Raw genomic sequence first — 17,528 nt, 5'->3', positions numbered from 1 at the left:
TAAAGGCACAGCAGTTGAGGAAGCTAGAGGTGATGGAAATGAAGTGCCTGAGATGGGTAGTAGGGTGCACACTGTGGGACAAACAAAGAAATGAGGACATAAGAGCAGAAGCCAAAGTCGCTCCAATTGCAGAAAAGATCCAAGAAAATGGATTACAGTGGTTCGGGCACCTGTGCAAAAAGGCAGAAGACAATCTAGTAAAGAGCATTTGGGAAAGACAGGAAGAAGACAAGAGGAAAGAAGGGCATCCAACAAAGAGGTTGATGGATTGTGTGAGAGAAGATCTACGACATGCAGGCATGAATGTCGAAGAAGGCAGGCGTGTGGCACTGAATCCAGAGAAATGACAAAAGTTAACACGGCACCCAACACCATGTAAAAAATGGGGAAAAGGGAGTTGATAATGATGATGATGATTTTAAAGGGTTACTCTCTATGCATTTTAATTTTTTATTTTCTCTCCTCAGTTAGTCAAAGACCATAGTTCAGTATGGATGCTGAAAAATACATCACACTTAAATCTTATTCTTCCTTAGCATTTGTGACATTGTGAGGTATTGCCAGCTGTACTAGGAGAAGTGTGACAGTGCATGTGTGGCATATGCCAGCATGGCTGGCTGACGTTTTGTAAATAATTTTGTCATTTGACTGTCACATTAATTTGTACAGATGCTTGTATGAAAAATGTTTGTAAAGGTTGCTTATGTTAAAAATGCTACAATAGAATCTTAACAGAGTTCTGAATGTGAACTGTGCTAGAATCAGGTGACTAGATGTGATGTCATTTTATAACCAGATGAAGGTTGGAACTATGGCAGCAGTTATTTTTTGTTTTTATTTTTCTTTGGAATCTGATATAAAACATTTATGTCAGTTATCACAGTAGAAATAGTTGTTCATTTGTTCAGTTGTTAGTTGTACAGTTCTCTGCGTGGAGTATCTCATCTTGCCTTATGAAAATGAGCATCTCAGCAGTACATCTTGCCTTGCGATATTAAGTGAATTAACTAGGGACAGTTTCCCTCTAGTTTAGTTCAGAAAAGTACTGTGAGATTCATTTAGTATTTCTTTTTCTGCATGTGATATTCTATCCAACTGTGTTATTTTATATTTCCTGTGTCTGAAAACTCTGTTTATTGTAACTAAATATTAATTATTTTCCTGGTTTATATTTTTGTTATCCATTATTAAATATTTTATACTTTTTCATTGTGGATGGTTTTTAATGAATATTTTTAATATCTTGAGAGTACCTGTACTTATTTCAGTGTCACTGTGGCCACTCCGAAAAGCCTTACTGCTTTGGTCACACTCTACTATTTATATCAGTATTAATTTGACATAGTATAATTGGTTATCACTTCTAAGAGCCTTACAGTATTTGGCTGTTGGCAGCTACCCTGTAATATGGAGAGAGGGGGGACACAGCTGGTGAATCTGTGTCAGCCTTTCCCAGGTGTGAATGTGTGTGAAAATCAGATATTCAAGTTTGTGTGCCAGATACTTGGAACTGGGACACAATGCTCCAAGGTGGGTCTTGTTTAGGATCTGAAGAGACAGAGAGTCCAGTCCCAGTGGAGCATGCTCCCTCTGTGTTCTTAGGGGAAACTGTGTTGAATGCAGAGAGCTGTATTTGAAATACTGTGTAAATCCATTCCTGTTCTTAGTGACCAATTCTTACCTGTGTCATTGCTGAGGATTGGGGCTCCTTGATTACTGGCCTGGGCTAAAGAGGGGCCGTCACAGTGTTCATCATAGTATATAATTGTATCTATCCATCCACAGCCCCTTTTTCTCATTTTTACACATGGGGTAGGTGTGTCACTTTAACATTGACAATCTTCTAGAGACAATATTCACACTATAACTAGAAGTATGTTATCAAAGACTTAGGTGTAGTATATACATTTCTTTTTGTTCTACCACCTCATAAACTGGTTAATAGCACGGTAATAACATTTGCTCTAAATAAGTCAAATATTACTTACCTAGATAAACTCTTTGAAACTCCTCCATGTCTTTTTCAGAAATCAGATCTATGATGTTATTATCAGATGGCTGAAAGACTGGATCCTGGCTGAGATGTTTGTACAAATAAAGTGAGTTTTTAACTTGTTCCCTCATATCATAATTCCTGATGAAGTGGGCAAAATTTTGTTGTCTGAAGTTGCTTTTTAGTTGAGCCTGACCAGTTTGACCATTTTCATTATAGTATTCTCTCATTACAGAACTTATTTTGAGTGCGTGATCTTTGTTTTCTGAGAGATAATTTCCAAGTATGACTCCATCAAACCCTCCATTGACAAATGCATCAGTAAAACTGGGTGAGACCTCCAACAATGTAAACACATTAGGATATGAGATATTATTCCAACAGCCATGTGACCCCAGAGCTGCAGTGCTCTGATTAATATGTGACAAAAGATAAGACAAACCTAAATCCTTTGTTAGTGTTGCAGAAAGTATGTTGTCAACAGTGCCTGCAAGATCTTGATTGATGACACTGAGTGGCATATTTGTTTGTCTTTTCAATCCAGCTGCCAGTCCAAGTATGAGTGGGCTTGTAGCAACACTGGTGCCATCTCGGGTGAGGACAACACCATACTCACTTGTGGATTTGACTTCATGCTGCATAACGTATTTCAGAAACTCAGTTTGTTCTTTGGTTAGGAAAGACAGTTCAGCATCTGAAACTAATACATCACCTAGAAGGTGTTGATAATATGCATTGTCTTGCTTTCCAATTTTCCTCAACAGCTCTGTAATTTTGACAGCACTAGACACTAGCAGCTTGTTTTCTATTTCTTCAATGACATGAATAACTTGACTGATATGGAATGGAATGGAAACTGAAAAAGAAGAGAGACAAATGCAGGTAAATATTTCTTACAAGGAAAGTGACTGAAATGTTTTTGAAAGTAAAAAATGAAATACAGTAATGTGAATTCTGTAAATTCCGTTATAACGTTGCCTAACCCAACTACTGGCTAATAAAAAGACAGCTTACACATTGGTTTCTGTCATTTTGCAATATTTAAGTGGCTGGTTATTTTACAAAAGTATACCATTCAGAGGCATCTTTGGTCCACTACAAGATAAAGAAACGACAACTGAAAAATGATTTCTGCCGAGTGGCGCATATTTTATCTGCATTGAAAGCAAAGTTTCCTCAGTCAATTTCTAATAATGCATATCTAATTGCCAAAAGCAACTTAAAAGTATACCATCCAGGGACTACTTATTGAAGTCCACTGCAAGCTAATAAAAAGATAACAGAAAATATATTTTTTATTTCATTTGGTAATGCTTAAGTGGCTTGCACTTTTATCAGTCTTAGCAGTAGGATTTCTTTATTTGCAATAATACCAAACTACACTGTCAAACATAATATATAGGTATATGTAGCCTAGTACTTACCTATGAACCATTCAGGGCTTCTAATTTAAATCTAGATTTTTCTGTTAGCTCTAGCTTAAATGCCAGAGTAATTAAAAATGTAGGAGTTCCAGTACAACGTTTATGAAAGTGTTACTTGAAGAAAAGGAGGAGATGAGGTTTAGTTACCTATTTATCTGTGCAGTGTTTCAATGAACCTTCTGCCTGATAACATTACAGGTCAGCAAACAAACAAACAAAAAGTGAAAGGGAATGGGTAAGCCCCTGCAATTTAAGGAACTAGAAGGAATATGTAGCCAAAGTCAAATAAACGAACAGCATTTCTACAAGCAACATACTTGAAAAAATAAGAATGGTCTTATTGCCAGTAAACATTTGAAATTATGACACTTTCTTTGCATTAAATTAAAAAAAGAAATTTTGAAGGACACTGTATTTATGTGAGAGAGAAAAAGTACAAAAGTAACTTAACCTGAGACATTACTAGCTACAGCTTTCAGTATATTCAGTTTGACTAACTTTAAAGGAGTTAAACATAATCTTTGCACAGCTGCAATATAAAACCACATAAAGAGAATAACATTTTGTCAGACCTACATTTTAGTTCAAGGCTCCAAAGCTCCCCCCCAGCTGTAAGCAGTGATCTTTCCACTAATCTGCCGTGTTTCTCTTTTAGGTAGCCTGACCCTGAAATTAGTAAATTGTTTAGCAGAGAGCTTGGAGGGGGCAGTTTTCAACATTAGATGTATGGGGGTACAGCAAGTCTACATAAATCTCTTTTAAAGTTTATTGTTTGTGTGACGATAGAGTTACTGCCAGCCATGCTAGGAGAAGTAGGGCAGTGGATGTATAACATATGCCAGCACAGCTAGCTGGAATTTTGTAAAGAATTATGTTATTTGACTATCAAACTGATTTGTACAGATGCTTATGTTGAAAATGTATTAGTAAAGTTGCTGTGTTAAAAATTATCTACAGTGTACCCCGCTGGAATGAAAAGAAATGTATGTCTATTATTATAACTGAATTAAATGTATATGTTTTAATGGAGGATACTGGAAGAGAAGAGGTTAATCTCAAACTTAAAAATAGTTGAAATTAAATTAGGTCATAAAGATTGTATCTTAACAGTTGTGGTTGCAGCCAGAGACAAAATATCTGGGAAAACAAGTATTAGGAATCCTTTTTGTATTGTCTCTAGCAGGCAGCTAATTACTACTTTGGAAGGCTAGAGGTTTGAAATTGTTTTATGACTTCCAGGAGCAGCAGCAGATCTGAGCAAAGTTATATCTGTGTGTATGGTAGCACAAAGGTCCTAAATCTTGACAGCTACTAGCAATGGGGGTTGTATGGCAACTAGAAGTCAGATAACCAGATTTATGTGATGTCATTATGTACAGAAATAATGTTTTAAAATTAGAGGAGACTGAAGTCTCAGGAGCAGTCTGTTCATGGAATATGACAAAGGAGGAAGACAACTCACCCACTTCATCTTTCTTTGTGCTAGTTAGTGACCAGGGACTAGCACTCTTTAGATTAGTCAGGAAATTATAGTGAGTATAGTTAAGTAGTGTTTTTCTATAACTGTGTATCTTTCCTGCTGTATTACTTTTAATATTTCCTGTGATTGAAACTCTGTTGTTTACTGTAAATAGATATTTAGTATGTTCATGTTCTTTTATTATTTCTTATTAAATATATTTAAACTTCTCATTGTGGCTGGTCCTTTTAGAAATATATTTAATTTTTTAGAGTATTTGCATATATTTATTTGGTCATAACTTTGGCCATTCCTGAAAGCCTTGCTGTTTGGTCAACATTACCATTTGTATTAACTTCACTCAGTATAATTGGATACCCTTTTAAGAACCTTATAGTAACTGACTGGTTGCAGTGAAACTACCATATAGTCTGGACAGAAGGTGGCATAGCTAGTAAATCTGTGCCAGCTTTTCCCAGGTCTTTGTGTATGAAAATTAAATCTCAAAGAATGTGTGCATCAGCTACTTGGAGCAGGGACATGAAGCATTGGTTTCACAGAGAGGGTGCTGGAGGACGTGGTTTGGACACATGGCTGAGGACCTAACCCTACAGCTGTGCCAGTGGGGAGTCTTTTTGGGGGCCTGGAGTGAGACCACTGGCTGTGTGTGTGTGTGCCCTGTATGCTCTTAAGATAAATGGTGCTTGATGCAGAGAGGTCTGCATCTGGAAATACTGAGTGTATCCATTTGTATTCCAAGTGAACGCCCCTCTCCAGTGTCAGTGCTGAGGATTCAGACTCCTTAATTATTGGCCCAGAGTGGGGGCATCACAATTTTCATAATTGCTAATACTCAATTTCACTACTTCAGTGTTCTATATATTTTTTGTGTTGAAGATTTGTTGTCAAACTTAGAGTGATGCAACTTGTTTTAGAATTACATACAGAGTATTCTACTAATGACCATTACTTCCATTTCCATTCATGAAACAACCTTGTTGTGCCTTGGTGTCTTCGTGATTACATTATTGCAATAGCCTTTATGTGGGCTGATTAACAATGAGCTTAACCACCTGCAGCTTGTTAGCCTTATACCATCTGGCCTGGGATACACTTACAGTTTTTGGAGTTTTTTTATTTGCATCATGGTTCAAGTGGTGGTTAAAACTACATGTAGCAGACTATTTTTTTTAATTTAACTCATTATACCCGAGTGATGCCTCCAGCTGTATCTGTAGTTAACTCAAATTGATGCTTCTAGGTGTCAAATGTTACTTGTTCATATTTGCATCAATAATTCCAAAACCATGCTGTGTACAAGTTTTTAAATGATTTCATCTTAAAGCTTACACAGTGGCAAACTCAACTGCATTAATGTTTGACCTCTGTCTATTGCAGGTAAATAGATATTAACTGTTATTGTTATTATATTAATTTATATAGATATAATTTTCACTTTTTTCTAAATATCTCAACAGCCAAGTAATGCAGACAGAGTTCCTTAACCTCATATGAAAGCTCTTAGCTAGATGAATAAAATGCTGCTGACAGTATGTGTATAACTTGAGTGGTTTCTGAGATATTGTACGTTGTTTGCAAAGTATTACAATTGTAATAGCTACTGTGTTTACTGTGACTTATAAAATTCTGTTTAACACCTAGAACCTAAAGAGCATTACTTCTGTAAAAATAGTTACACCTAGAACCTAAAGAGCATTACTTCTGTAAAAATAGTTTGTGCCGAAGAGTTTGCCATTTGCACATTTTTCATAACCCCTATGGTTCCAGAGATACGAACATTTGTTTGAAATGTGAGGACATAATTTGATTCTGTCAAAAGGCTTAGGCTCCGCCCATTGGAAGTTACAGTGCAAACTTCCTGAGCTCCTTTGGAGTGAATGAGTTAAAAATGAGAACAAAAGAAAAATTATAACAAGTAATATAGCTTCTTCTGTACTCTTCTGCTGTCACACAGCAGTAAAATAACTGAGGATGATACATTAGCATTAAAACAGCCACCACTGTGCTGCATAGGGAGGAAGCCGTAACTGTATCCCAGATTACATAGGCACTAAAGAATCCAGGCAATGTGGTAAAAATGAGTGATCAGTGCTGGTTCACCCATCCTGGCGGAAGGAAAGGAGGGAGGCATTGCTCTCAACTCCAGAGTTTTGCCTTATATTTCTGGTCTGCTCCTCATAAAATGTTTTTTTTTTTTTTTTTATGGAAGATCATTGAGGATTGAAGTCACTAAATAATGCCAAACGTTTCAGTTTCAGATTTCATAGCCTTCAGAAAATAAGTATTAACAGAACACCTTTTATTCTAGCAACTTTATAAGTTTCTAAGAGTAATATTTAAAATCCCCCTCCCCATTATTTTTGGCTTTGCCTATATTTCTTGTGATAAGAGGTTGAGAGCTATGGAGGGAGGGAGGAATGGAGGCAGCCTTGCCTGCTACAATGCAGATAATCAAAGCTTTGTCAAGGAGTAGGAAAGATAAGGTTTGAGATACATTACTGCCATGCACCATGTACTGCAGCCAGGGATTAGACACATGCACAACAACATGAGCACAATTCTGGGACTGGTACTGTGAGTGATAACCCCCATCAAGGCTGCCAATGGCCGTGGTGGTTACAGTGTATGTAAATCCCCAGTGAAGCACTCGGTATGTAGTTCCCCAGTGTAAAGGTAATTATAAACCATTCCTGGATTGTCCTTCCCCTGAATGCCCCTTGCCCTGGTCAACGGCATAAGCTAGATCTTCATGTCAAAGGGATAAAATGGGTACTAGTAAAACTGTCTGATAGACAAAGCCATACCAGGGAGAAAAAGACCAAGCAAGAAAATTCAGCAGCAGAAAACTAAAGCAACTCTAAACTGAGCACTTCAACAGTAATATGATATTGGCTCCTGTGTGTAATAACAGTCACAGAAGTTAAAAGAACATAAAAGAATAGATTTGCTTACTTTCTCAGAACAATAATGTAATTGGGGATGACCACAAAAGCAAGAAAAACGGTCAAGGTGAGTATGATCACTTGTTGCAGTAATTTGAATTCTCTTTTTCCTGCAACTCATCTGCATAACATAAACAATGAAACAGTGTGCAGGGAAAAATGTATAGAAAAATGGAAACTACACAATGAATAAGCATCTAAACCAAACATGCTACAAGGCTCAATTTAGTTTCTTAACTGTTTAGTACTTTTATCTGTTTTTTGTTAACATGTTTAGTGAGGCAGTGTGGCAGAGCGTTTAGCATTGTTGCCTCACAGCAAGAGGTTCTCTGGTTCAATTCTTGGCTGGGGTGCCATCATGCAAAGTCTACATGTCCTCCCTGGGTTTTATATTGGTGCTCCAGTTTCCTTACACATTCCAAAGACATGCAATAGGTGGACTGGACACTCTAAATTGTCTGTAGGTGTGTATGCGTGTGGGGGGGTGTGGAATGGAAAAACAATGGCAGCTGGGCTAGCCACCCAGCGGTATAAACACTGACTCAAGATGATGGTCATTGTTAATGTGAGACCCCAACACCATGTTCAAAAATGGGGAAAAACGGAGGTTATAGATTTATCACATGGTCATCTTAAGCCAATGAGAACAAAGTAATCCTAAAACCATTTTTAAGATCCTCTAAAAAACATTATGATCATGTATTTCCTCATTCCCTTATCCCTACCCTGAGCAGCCTATAACTCCTTGTCTCCTTATTCTTATCCATAACAGACCCCTAACCGGGAAAAGCCATAACAGACTATCACTCAATATATCCTTTCTCAATAATCATTCAATAAGACATTGTCCATAATTAGCCATCTCATAGCCATGTTCTTCTACTTTCTTCCACTTCTTAACACATGCACCTATAATATATAACCATTTCTATTCTCTGTAAAGACATCGTTCCTGTACACACAGATGTGACCATTTTCTTAAATAGCTCATAAATTTCTCTTTTTCCCTCTGACACCCCTATCTGCACATCATCTATATGCATGCTCTCAGTATATAGGTCATTTTGTGGACATAAATGTGACAGATGTATTAGCATTAGTTGTTCAAATGGTCATAATATTAAACATTCAGTGGTTAAACAATCAGAACGTTGAACTGGCTTTTTACTGGTTGTCAGTATTTATGAGGAACACATTATCACTCTTTGTCCCCTTTATATTTGTGGATGTAAATGTTATTTCTTGGAATAAATGACCATAACTTTGGCAAATAGAATTTCTGAATTCTAGGCCTTAAATGGCAGGAAACAATTTATGGCAGTAACCACAACCATTATTTCTAGTCAGAAGTGATTTCAGCCATGTCTCTTTCTCTGGTGAATATAGTTCTAGTCCTCTTTCCAAAAGAGGAAAGCAAAAGTAAAAATCTGTTACCCACATTATTAAGCACATCTGGGTTCTGTATTATGTGACGCTCACATGCAACATTAGGAAGTCTGGCTAACTAATTGTTTCCGTAAACAACATACAAGATCTGTGTGTGACCAGGCAGACCTTTTCAAAGTGGTTAGACCATTGTATTGCCCTTTGGTGTGGCTTGTAAAGCAGAACTCTGATGGACACCACCACCATGTAGGTACTTTTTGCAGGAGTTGCTTACAGTATCTAATGCTGCTTTGAACAGTGTCTCAGCCTAGGATGTATGTGAACCTGCAACCTGATCATCTATTCATAAGCTATCTGTCAAATAGGCAAGTACTAGGCTAGCTGCCCTTGCTGGCCATTTTAAGCCTAGCCAATTTCTCTTTTTGTGTTCATCTAGATTGAAGGTAGGCTTTAATAGGACAGTACAGTAGGGAGAGTGTCTGTTGATTGTGATGCTTGATTAGTTTTAGGAATTATGAGAGTCAGCTCACTTGTTTCCTGCTACAAGAGTCCAGTTTTCTGCAGTAAATATAATACAGTTGTGTGAAGTTTTCACTATAACAGTGGGCCTTCAAGGGAGGCACACTTTTTTGAATTTGTTTGTTATGCTTTACTGCTCTTCTGCACATTGTTAATGAAAATTTTTCTAGTTGCTTTGAATAGTGAGTAGGTCCTATAAGGATACAAGACTGCTGTACATTTCTGTGAAGTTTTGAGTCTGTCTTGGTTTTGAAACAGGGAGAGGTTTGAAAGCAAAGAAGCTGTACGCTGTATTGTTCTAGAATTTCAAATCTGGCCTTTACTACAATTGAAATTAGTTGGAATTTTGTTAATAAGCTACGTTTGTGTTTGAATTCATTATTTTTAATAACTTGTTGATTTACATTGTATATTTATTGTTTTTGCTGCTTATAAAATCTAAAATTAATATTTTGGTGTCTTGCAGACTGGTTAATACTAAATTTAGTTGTGTAAAATTTATAAATTTAACTATTAACTTTGTTGAGCAGCCGCAGTGGTGCAGCGGTTAGCATTGCTGCCTCACAGCAAGAGGTTCTCCGGTTCGATCCTCGGCTAGGGTGCCTTCTGTGCGGAGTCAGCATGTCCTCCCTGTGGTCACGTGAGTTTCCTCCGGGTGCTCCGGTTTCCTCCCACATCCCAAAGACATGCTGTAGGTGGATTGGACACTCTAAATTGGCCCTAGGTGTGAGTGTGCATGTGTGTGCCTTCTATGGAAGGTTGGGCGCCGGGCTGGCAACTCGACACCATAAAACTCCACTGCCAATCATGAGCGGACAGGTGATCCACTGTGGTGACCCCTAACCGGGAAAAGCCAAAAGAAGAAGGAAAAAGAAGGGAGACTGCCCTTTCCACAATGTGGTGCAATCCTGGAGTTGGTATATAGAACTTGCAGAGGCTTTCCGAGGTTTAATATTTTGTATTTTAAACCACTGACCTTTTGATATAAATCCATATTATATACGTACATAGATATATATAGATGTATATATACACATACACACATTTGAACATCTAAATCAACATTTGACAGATTTTAATTTCAAAACATACTTAGGTTCACAGGTAATACTAGGCTAGCTGCTGTTGTGGGCCATTTTAAGCCTAGCCATTTTCCTAAAGGTGAGAATCAAACCCTGCACTGTGCATCTGTGAAGTAAACACCTTGATCATTATGCCAACTCCCAACCCCTGTGTAATAAAATCCATACTAATTTGGTGATAGCTCTCTATAAACTCATTTTTACACCTATAATATATATATCTTGAAGCATAATTATTATATATTGTATTAACCATTTTCTGTAAATCATCAGGTATAGCTGTAACTAATAATCCTGTATATTTACCTTTTATATCGATATATGCTGTAATTGTAGAAATATATTTACTGGAACCTATGTTTACTGCATTCCAGATATGTGCCTTTGCATACCCTGCCAAGGGTCCTTTTAATTTTCTGTCTAATGCGCAATAATCTTGTTACTTACAACATCATTAAGCTGCAGGGTTACATTTTCATTGACCCTAATCTGCCAGTCATACTCCTCCTTTTCTAAGAGGGGTTCTTAATCACCCCTTTTTTAGTATCTTTGTAATATCGTCCAAGATAAAAGAATGTATACCTTGTAATTTCAGCACATTTGATGCGGTATGTGTACAAAGCATTTGCACTTGTTCTAGTTTTCATAGCATGAGTTTGATCACATATACACTGCAGCAGTTTGTAGAAAGTGTTCCACACATAAAAAATTGTCACAGTTTGAACAAACTGCAATGTACAACACTCCCTCTGAATTACAACTGAATCTCATATTGATCCCAATGGACTTTTCATTACATGAATGAAGTGTCTTTGGTTGTAACTTAGTTGTCAGTCACAAAGTGAAAGCAAACACATGCCCTGTATCATGCAATAGTACATACTTCAACATTGTTTTCACAAAACAATAATATGTAAAGTGCTGCTGCAGCAGCAAAGCCACACAAGCCAACAGAAAAACATGTAAATTTGAGCCGGTGTCTTTAGTGACTTGATGTGAGTTGTCTTGGCTGTTTTATATGCGCAACACAGAAAAGAAGTTGCCAGGGTTTTGGAGTTGTACACCAGATTCCAAACACTGCCCTTGCCCCCTTCCCTGGGTACTGACATAAGTGCCTTTTTCTGTATATATTCATCCTAAATATAGAATTAGAGAAGCAGTATGTGTCCAAAAATGTTCACATTAAAATTCCTTTGATTACATAGCTAGTAATATAATAATCATAAATCACTCTAAAAACAGCTATCTTTTCTGTGGCCTCACATCTACCCTTTTAATTTCATTTATGCATTTGATGATGACAGACTTGGTGATCTTGTGGCAGTTAAAGTATTGCACCCTTTTAAGTTAGATTGCATGCTATGGTTCACAAGGTGTACATATGCCTGGCTTCTCTCTTGATACAAATAAAATACACAGCAATTAACTATAGTGGCAGTGTAAAGAAAGAAAATATACAGACATATGTACGTAGGACCCTTCTTTCAGTTACAGAAATGCTTTTATGGTGGGTTTGTTATTAGGGAGGTTGAAAATACAAGACAATCATGGTTTCAAAGTCTAATTTCAATACAAAATTTTACAAAAATGAGTCAGTGTCTGTGTCACATACTTCTCTCCAGAATGGCATCTTGAAGCAATTTGCACTGGACACCAAAATGTATTTTGCATGGGTGGCAATAAAACATAAAAGCTAAACAATGCAATCCCTCTTTCTTATGAATAATGTGCTCTGGGCATTCCTCCCTTCTTCTTTCTTTGACAGTGGAAGCCTGATTCTTGGTTCCATCCCTGCACAATACTAGGTCTTAAAAGCATTACTTATATACGTCCTGTCTCCAACCAATAACCATGATGTGCTGAAACAGCTTTCTTTGTTGTTCTCTGCTTTTTCTCTTCTAGAAATATTCATACCTAGCCTCATCCTCCCACTACAGCAAAAACAACAAAATGAACCAGGCTGTTCAACTGTCTTGATTTAATACAAAGTGCATCTGGTACCTCAGTCATTCACCTTCTCAGGATAAAAACATAGTGCACAGCAACAGCCTTTATACAGGTTGAAGCCAGTTAAATTAGTCACATAATTAAACAATTACATAACTAAATAATTAAAAACTCTGAAGTGTTCGCAAAGTGCAAAAATGCAGCACAAAGTATCCAAAATTACCTAGTAGATGTTACAATTATATAAGATTAAGAAAATACTGTATGAGAAAATTATAAACTTGCAAATCATAGCAACTAATGTAAAGCTATTATTAAAAATTTAAGTTGACTTCCAAATTCAGACCCATGGGACCAAAAGTTCTGTGTCCATACCTTTCAACCTCTTAGTGCAAGAAATCTAAACAAACCCAGACAAAATGGGGGACAATGACCCAAAAATAGGGACATATTTTAAATATTGATCTTATAAGCTTATAAAGTTGCCAGAGTTACATGATTTGTGTTAACATACATTTTCTGAAGGATTTGAAGGCTGATACTCAAATATATGTTGTTATTTAGTGACATCAATCCTCAGATAATCCCACTGATTTGCCATAAAACCACAAATTTTATGAGGAATAGACCAAAAATATGAGGAAAAATCTGGGTAGTTGAGGGTTATTTCTGTGTGTTTGTCCTTGTAATTTTTTCCTCCCTGGAAAGCAGTGAATAAAACATGTTTTTGAGCTTCCAGAAGTTATCATGAAATGATGATGGCATTCTGATTCAGTTATAGGAAAGGGTACATTCCCTTGACATGCTCAGTCTACCAGAGCTGTTAGGAACTCTACTATAACTGCATTGGCAATCACATCACACAAGTAAGTGGAGGGAGGGACTAACACAATTAGGTCACGGTGGGGGCACCTCACCCAAATGGCCTCAGCCACACAGCAGCAGAGTTTTTATGTCTCATGAAGACAACAAATGGATGATGGTGTCAAATCATGGCAGCCTATGGATAGGCCTGCTGTGATGGTTCCATCACTGTGCAGTGCCAGCCTTGTAGATTGCTTTAGACCATGGTTGGTGATGTTACAGCTGCTGCATTCCTGGAATGGCATGCACTGGTAGATCATAAACCCTGGACTGCATACTGCACCATGTGGAATGTGAAACCCCTGTGCAGTCTGACCACAGACATGATAACCTCCTCCTCTAGGTAGAAGCCACCACTCTGCAGCAGCTAATTGAATGTACAATGGCCTAACCATACTCATGAGTCTAAGCAATCATTACATGCAGTGATGCAGATGCTGTCTACTGTCATGTAGCTGCAGTGATGCAGATGTGTCTACTGCCATGCAGCTGCAGCATTTACGCAGTCAACATCTACTTCCTGATCTCAACGCTGATAGTCAAGACTTCTTAATAAATGGATTGTCAAAACATCTTCAGATATATGTACCATTCGGAAACAGCTTACGCAAGTTAATACCTAGTACACAGATAATGAGCTTAAACAGAAGGGTAAAAATTGTATCATTGATTCTTTCAGATAACAGCAAATGCCCACAACATGCAGTATAGTTAACATCCCCTTACTAAGCAAAAAAGGTTTTCAGGGATCCTGGCACTTGAGTTGATAGCACTCTCTCCTTTTATCATTATGACCCAATTGTAGTCTGGAAATTGTTCTACGCAGTACAACTATTAGCCAAAGATAGTTCATCTAGACCCAAAGATGTTATGGTTCCCTTAAATGCAGCATTGTTCAGACCCATCACTGTGTACAATGCTGCTTTTGGGATGTACTTCATTCAACATATCAAACTCAAAAATTCATAGAGGTTTCTAATCAAAAAGATTTCTGATTGTAAGAACATTATTTACCAAGAAAGGCCAGAAGCCCTTTTCTTGTGCTCCATGCCTTATATACTCCTGCGGGGTGAGTTGTGCTTCCAATAATTTTAGACCTCCTATATACTGGTAAGTCAAACAGCATAGTTAACATGACAGCCATAGACCAGAATCTTCATCAGCAGATAAACAAATGAAGAGAGAGGTTCATTACCCAGCACCTCCCTCTTGTGTGGAATAAACTTCCTAATGCAATTCAATTCAATATCTTCTTTCAAAGTAGTCCTGGATGATTTGATGGGTACTCTCAAATTTACCGCAAAACTATTTGGCTTCTCCCTTCTTGAGTGTGGGTATTGGCAAGGTCCACAAGATCATTAGTCCAAAATAACATTGAAACCCCTATTAATCTTATGAAAACCAACTTGCAGTAATTGTCTAGACTGCAGCAGTTTCTGGCTGAGAGTGCATTTGTTTTAAAATCAGATGCATTCTACATAAAATAAGCACTACTCACTAAAAAATCTGAACAAAGAGATGGTCACTTCTAATAGAACTGGCATTAAATTATATGGAATGTCCAAGATGAAGAATGGCTTGCTTTGGAATGCTATAGCAATTAGCAAACAAGCAGTAGCAGTCAGACATAATATTAGTACAACATGCAAAGACTTACGATCTGTTACCAGTACATGTAACAGAGTGAATTAGCAGCTATGTCAGTGATTATATTGTGATTTCAGCAGTCCATTTAAAATGGACATAAAGAAAGCAAGATATAGAAGGAGGGAGAGAGAAATAAATCACCTGAAAAAGAATTTAACTGCACTCTGCAAGCCACAGTGACTGATGAGATCAGGGACATTTAGTAAAACACTACTATAGACTTCACACATGCAGTGCCAAGATGTTTACACTGTTAAAAATATAACATTTGACATAGGCTACTGTATTTTTAGCACATGAAATGCTAACATTGAATTGACTCTTAACCTACAAAGGCTTCAGGCTACAGATTGATTGCAACATCATAGATTGTTTATTTTACCGAAAAAGCAGCCATCCTTGAAAATTACAACAAATATAAACAGAAACTGGTTAAAACTCTTACTTTCTCATTTGCATTTCTTAATACAAGTAAAATTATTGAAGTACTCAAACTAAAACTATAGATCAGTGTTGGTAAACATCTTCTAATGTACATCTGCAGCTTTTTTTTAATTATACCAATTTAAATACACATTGGATCAGGTTTAATTTTTTTTTCATCTTTAGATTTTGCTTTTTTCCAATAACCAGCTGGAAGTATGATAGTGTTATATATGAAAATATTTGTCCAAGTATGTTACTGTGGATACCTTTGAAAATGAACAATGAATATTTCTTTTGCATACTTGTCAAGCGGTGGTGCTGTAGTGTAGTGGTTAGCGTTGCCACCTCACAAGGGGTTCTTCGGTTTGATTCTTGGCTGGGGTGCCTTCTGTGTGAAGTCTGCATAATCTCCTTGCATTTGCCTGGGTTTTGCCTGGGTGATCCAGTTTCCTCCCACATTCCAAAGACATGCAGTAGGTGGACTGGACACTCTAAATTGGTCCTTGGTGTGAGCGTGTGCGTATGAGTGTGTGTGGTGCACCCTCTGAGGAGGGTTGGGTCTTGGGCTAGCAACCTGAGCCTGTAAAACCTGTAACTGCTACAAAAAAAAATGAGCACTGAAAGGTGCTCATTGTCTAATGTACCACATGGTGCATAAATGGGAAAGAGAGCGAGAGATACCTGTCAAGAATCTCTAGTGTGATAATGATTTGCCCAAGCTCTACTGCTAGACATTGACAGAGTTTACATGCTATAAACCAGCTTCCATCACCCTCGCTCAGTGAGAGAAAACAAACTCGTTCCCTCGTCTACTTAGTAGATGGCACCTCACTGCCTGGAGTGGTAAATGGACTAAGGTTACTAGTGCCATGGGTCAATGCCTTTCTATCTCCTAGTTAACTAGTGATCAAACAGACATAATTCAAAAATTCTGTCTTTTCCAACAATTCCTGAAAGATATCTTATTTTGTTATGTTCAATATTCCTTGAGAATCCATTCCACTTAACAAAAATAATCTGAGTTTATAATTTTCAGTACACATTTAAACTAAAATTTCCTCCACATGTGTTACTTTTTTGCCACTAATGACAACACATTTCTCCAGAATTTAGAGCCTGCTTCAGTCTTAATTTGCCTTATAGAGATTTATCAGACTAAAATAACAATAAACATTTTCAGTTTATATATTATATACCTTTTTCTTTACATGTAACTTCAGTTCTTTATCACTATAATGCACTGTAAATATTTATATTCACAGAAAGAGAAAGTTGCAAATTTGATAAGGAGTGTTAGTATTTAAATTATTTTTTGTTAATGACAGTAAAACACTTTGTGCTCTGCTAAAATTTTAAATATAACACTCATACCTTCTTTAGAATGAGTCCAAAAGAAAAAACAGCCCAGTAAAATAAGTAAGTGTTTCATCTTCTGAAACATTCTGTCAGAATGGAAGCCGATACTTTAGCATGGACTTCTGGCCTTTTACACAGTGTTCAAACAAGTGACGCAGTCTAAAGCAAAGAGTAAGGTAGGTAAGCTTTTTTTCTGTCATTATGGGAACTAAACATCAGGTGAAAGAAGTAGATAAAAGTTTTTGTCATTATGGGAACTAAGCATCAGGTGAGGCTAATTATGAGAAGTAAACAGCTGTAACTTCAGGTTTTTTGTGTGTGTTGCAATCTTCTAATGGGTAAGGAAATAAAATAGGTTTAATGGCAGTTAATATTTTCAATGTTTGTGTAACACTGACGTTACCTAGCAATGATATTGGGTATGGCTCCATCAGCTGACCTCAGAAAAACATTACTCTATTA

The 17,528-nt window shown here is 37.1% G+C and overlaps 1 protein-coding gene across 1 annotated transcript in view; it reads right to left on the bottom strand.

The window, feature by feature from the left end:
* Positions 1 to 17,240, bottom strand: part of PGLYRP2 (peptidoglycan recognition protein 2) — a 114,431-nt gene extending 97,191 nt beyond the window's left edge. The window contains exons 1-2 of the mRNA XM_044083497.1: positions 17,082 to 17,240; positions 1,989 to 2,849 (exon numbers count right to left, since the gene is read on the bottom strand). Of these exons, the coding sequence (XP_043939432.1) occupies positions 1,989 to 2,849; positions 17,082 to 17,151 (931 nt within the window). The 5' untranslated portion in view covers positions 17,152 to 17,240. The remainder of the gene's footprint in view (positions 1 to 1,988; positions 2,850 to 17,081) is intronic.
* Positions 17,241 to 17,528: the final 288 nt, after the last annotated feature.

The sequence above is a fragment of the Protopterus annectens genome, chromosome 9.part0 (assembly GCF_019279795.1).
Source record: "Protopterus annectens isolate FY-2018-M chromosome 9.part0, PAN1.0, whole genome shotgun sequence".
Lineage (NCBI taxonomy): Eukaryota > Metazoa > Chordata > Ceratodontiformes > Protopteridae > Protopterus > Protopterus annectens.
Note: the sequence above shows the minus strand (reverse complement) of the source record. Positions and strands in the feature narration are given on the sequence as shown.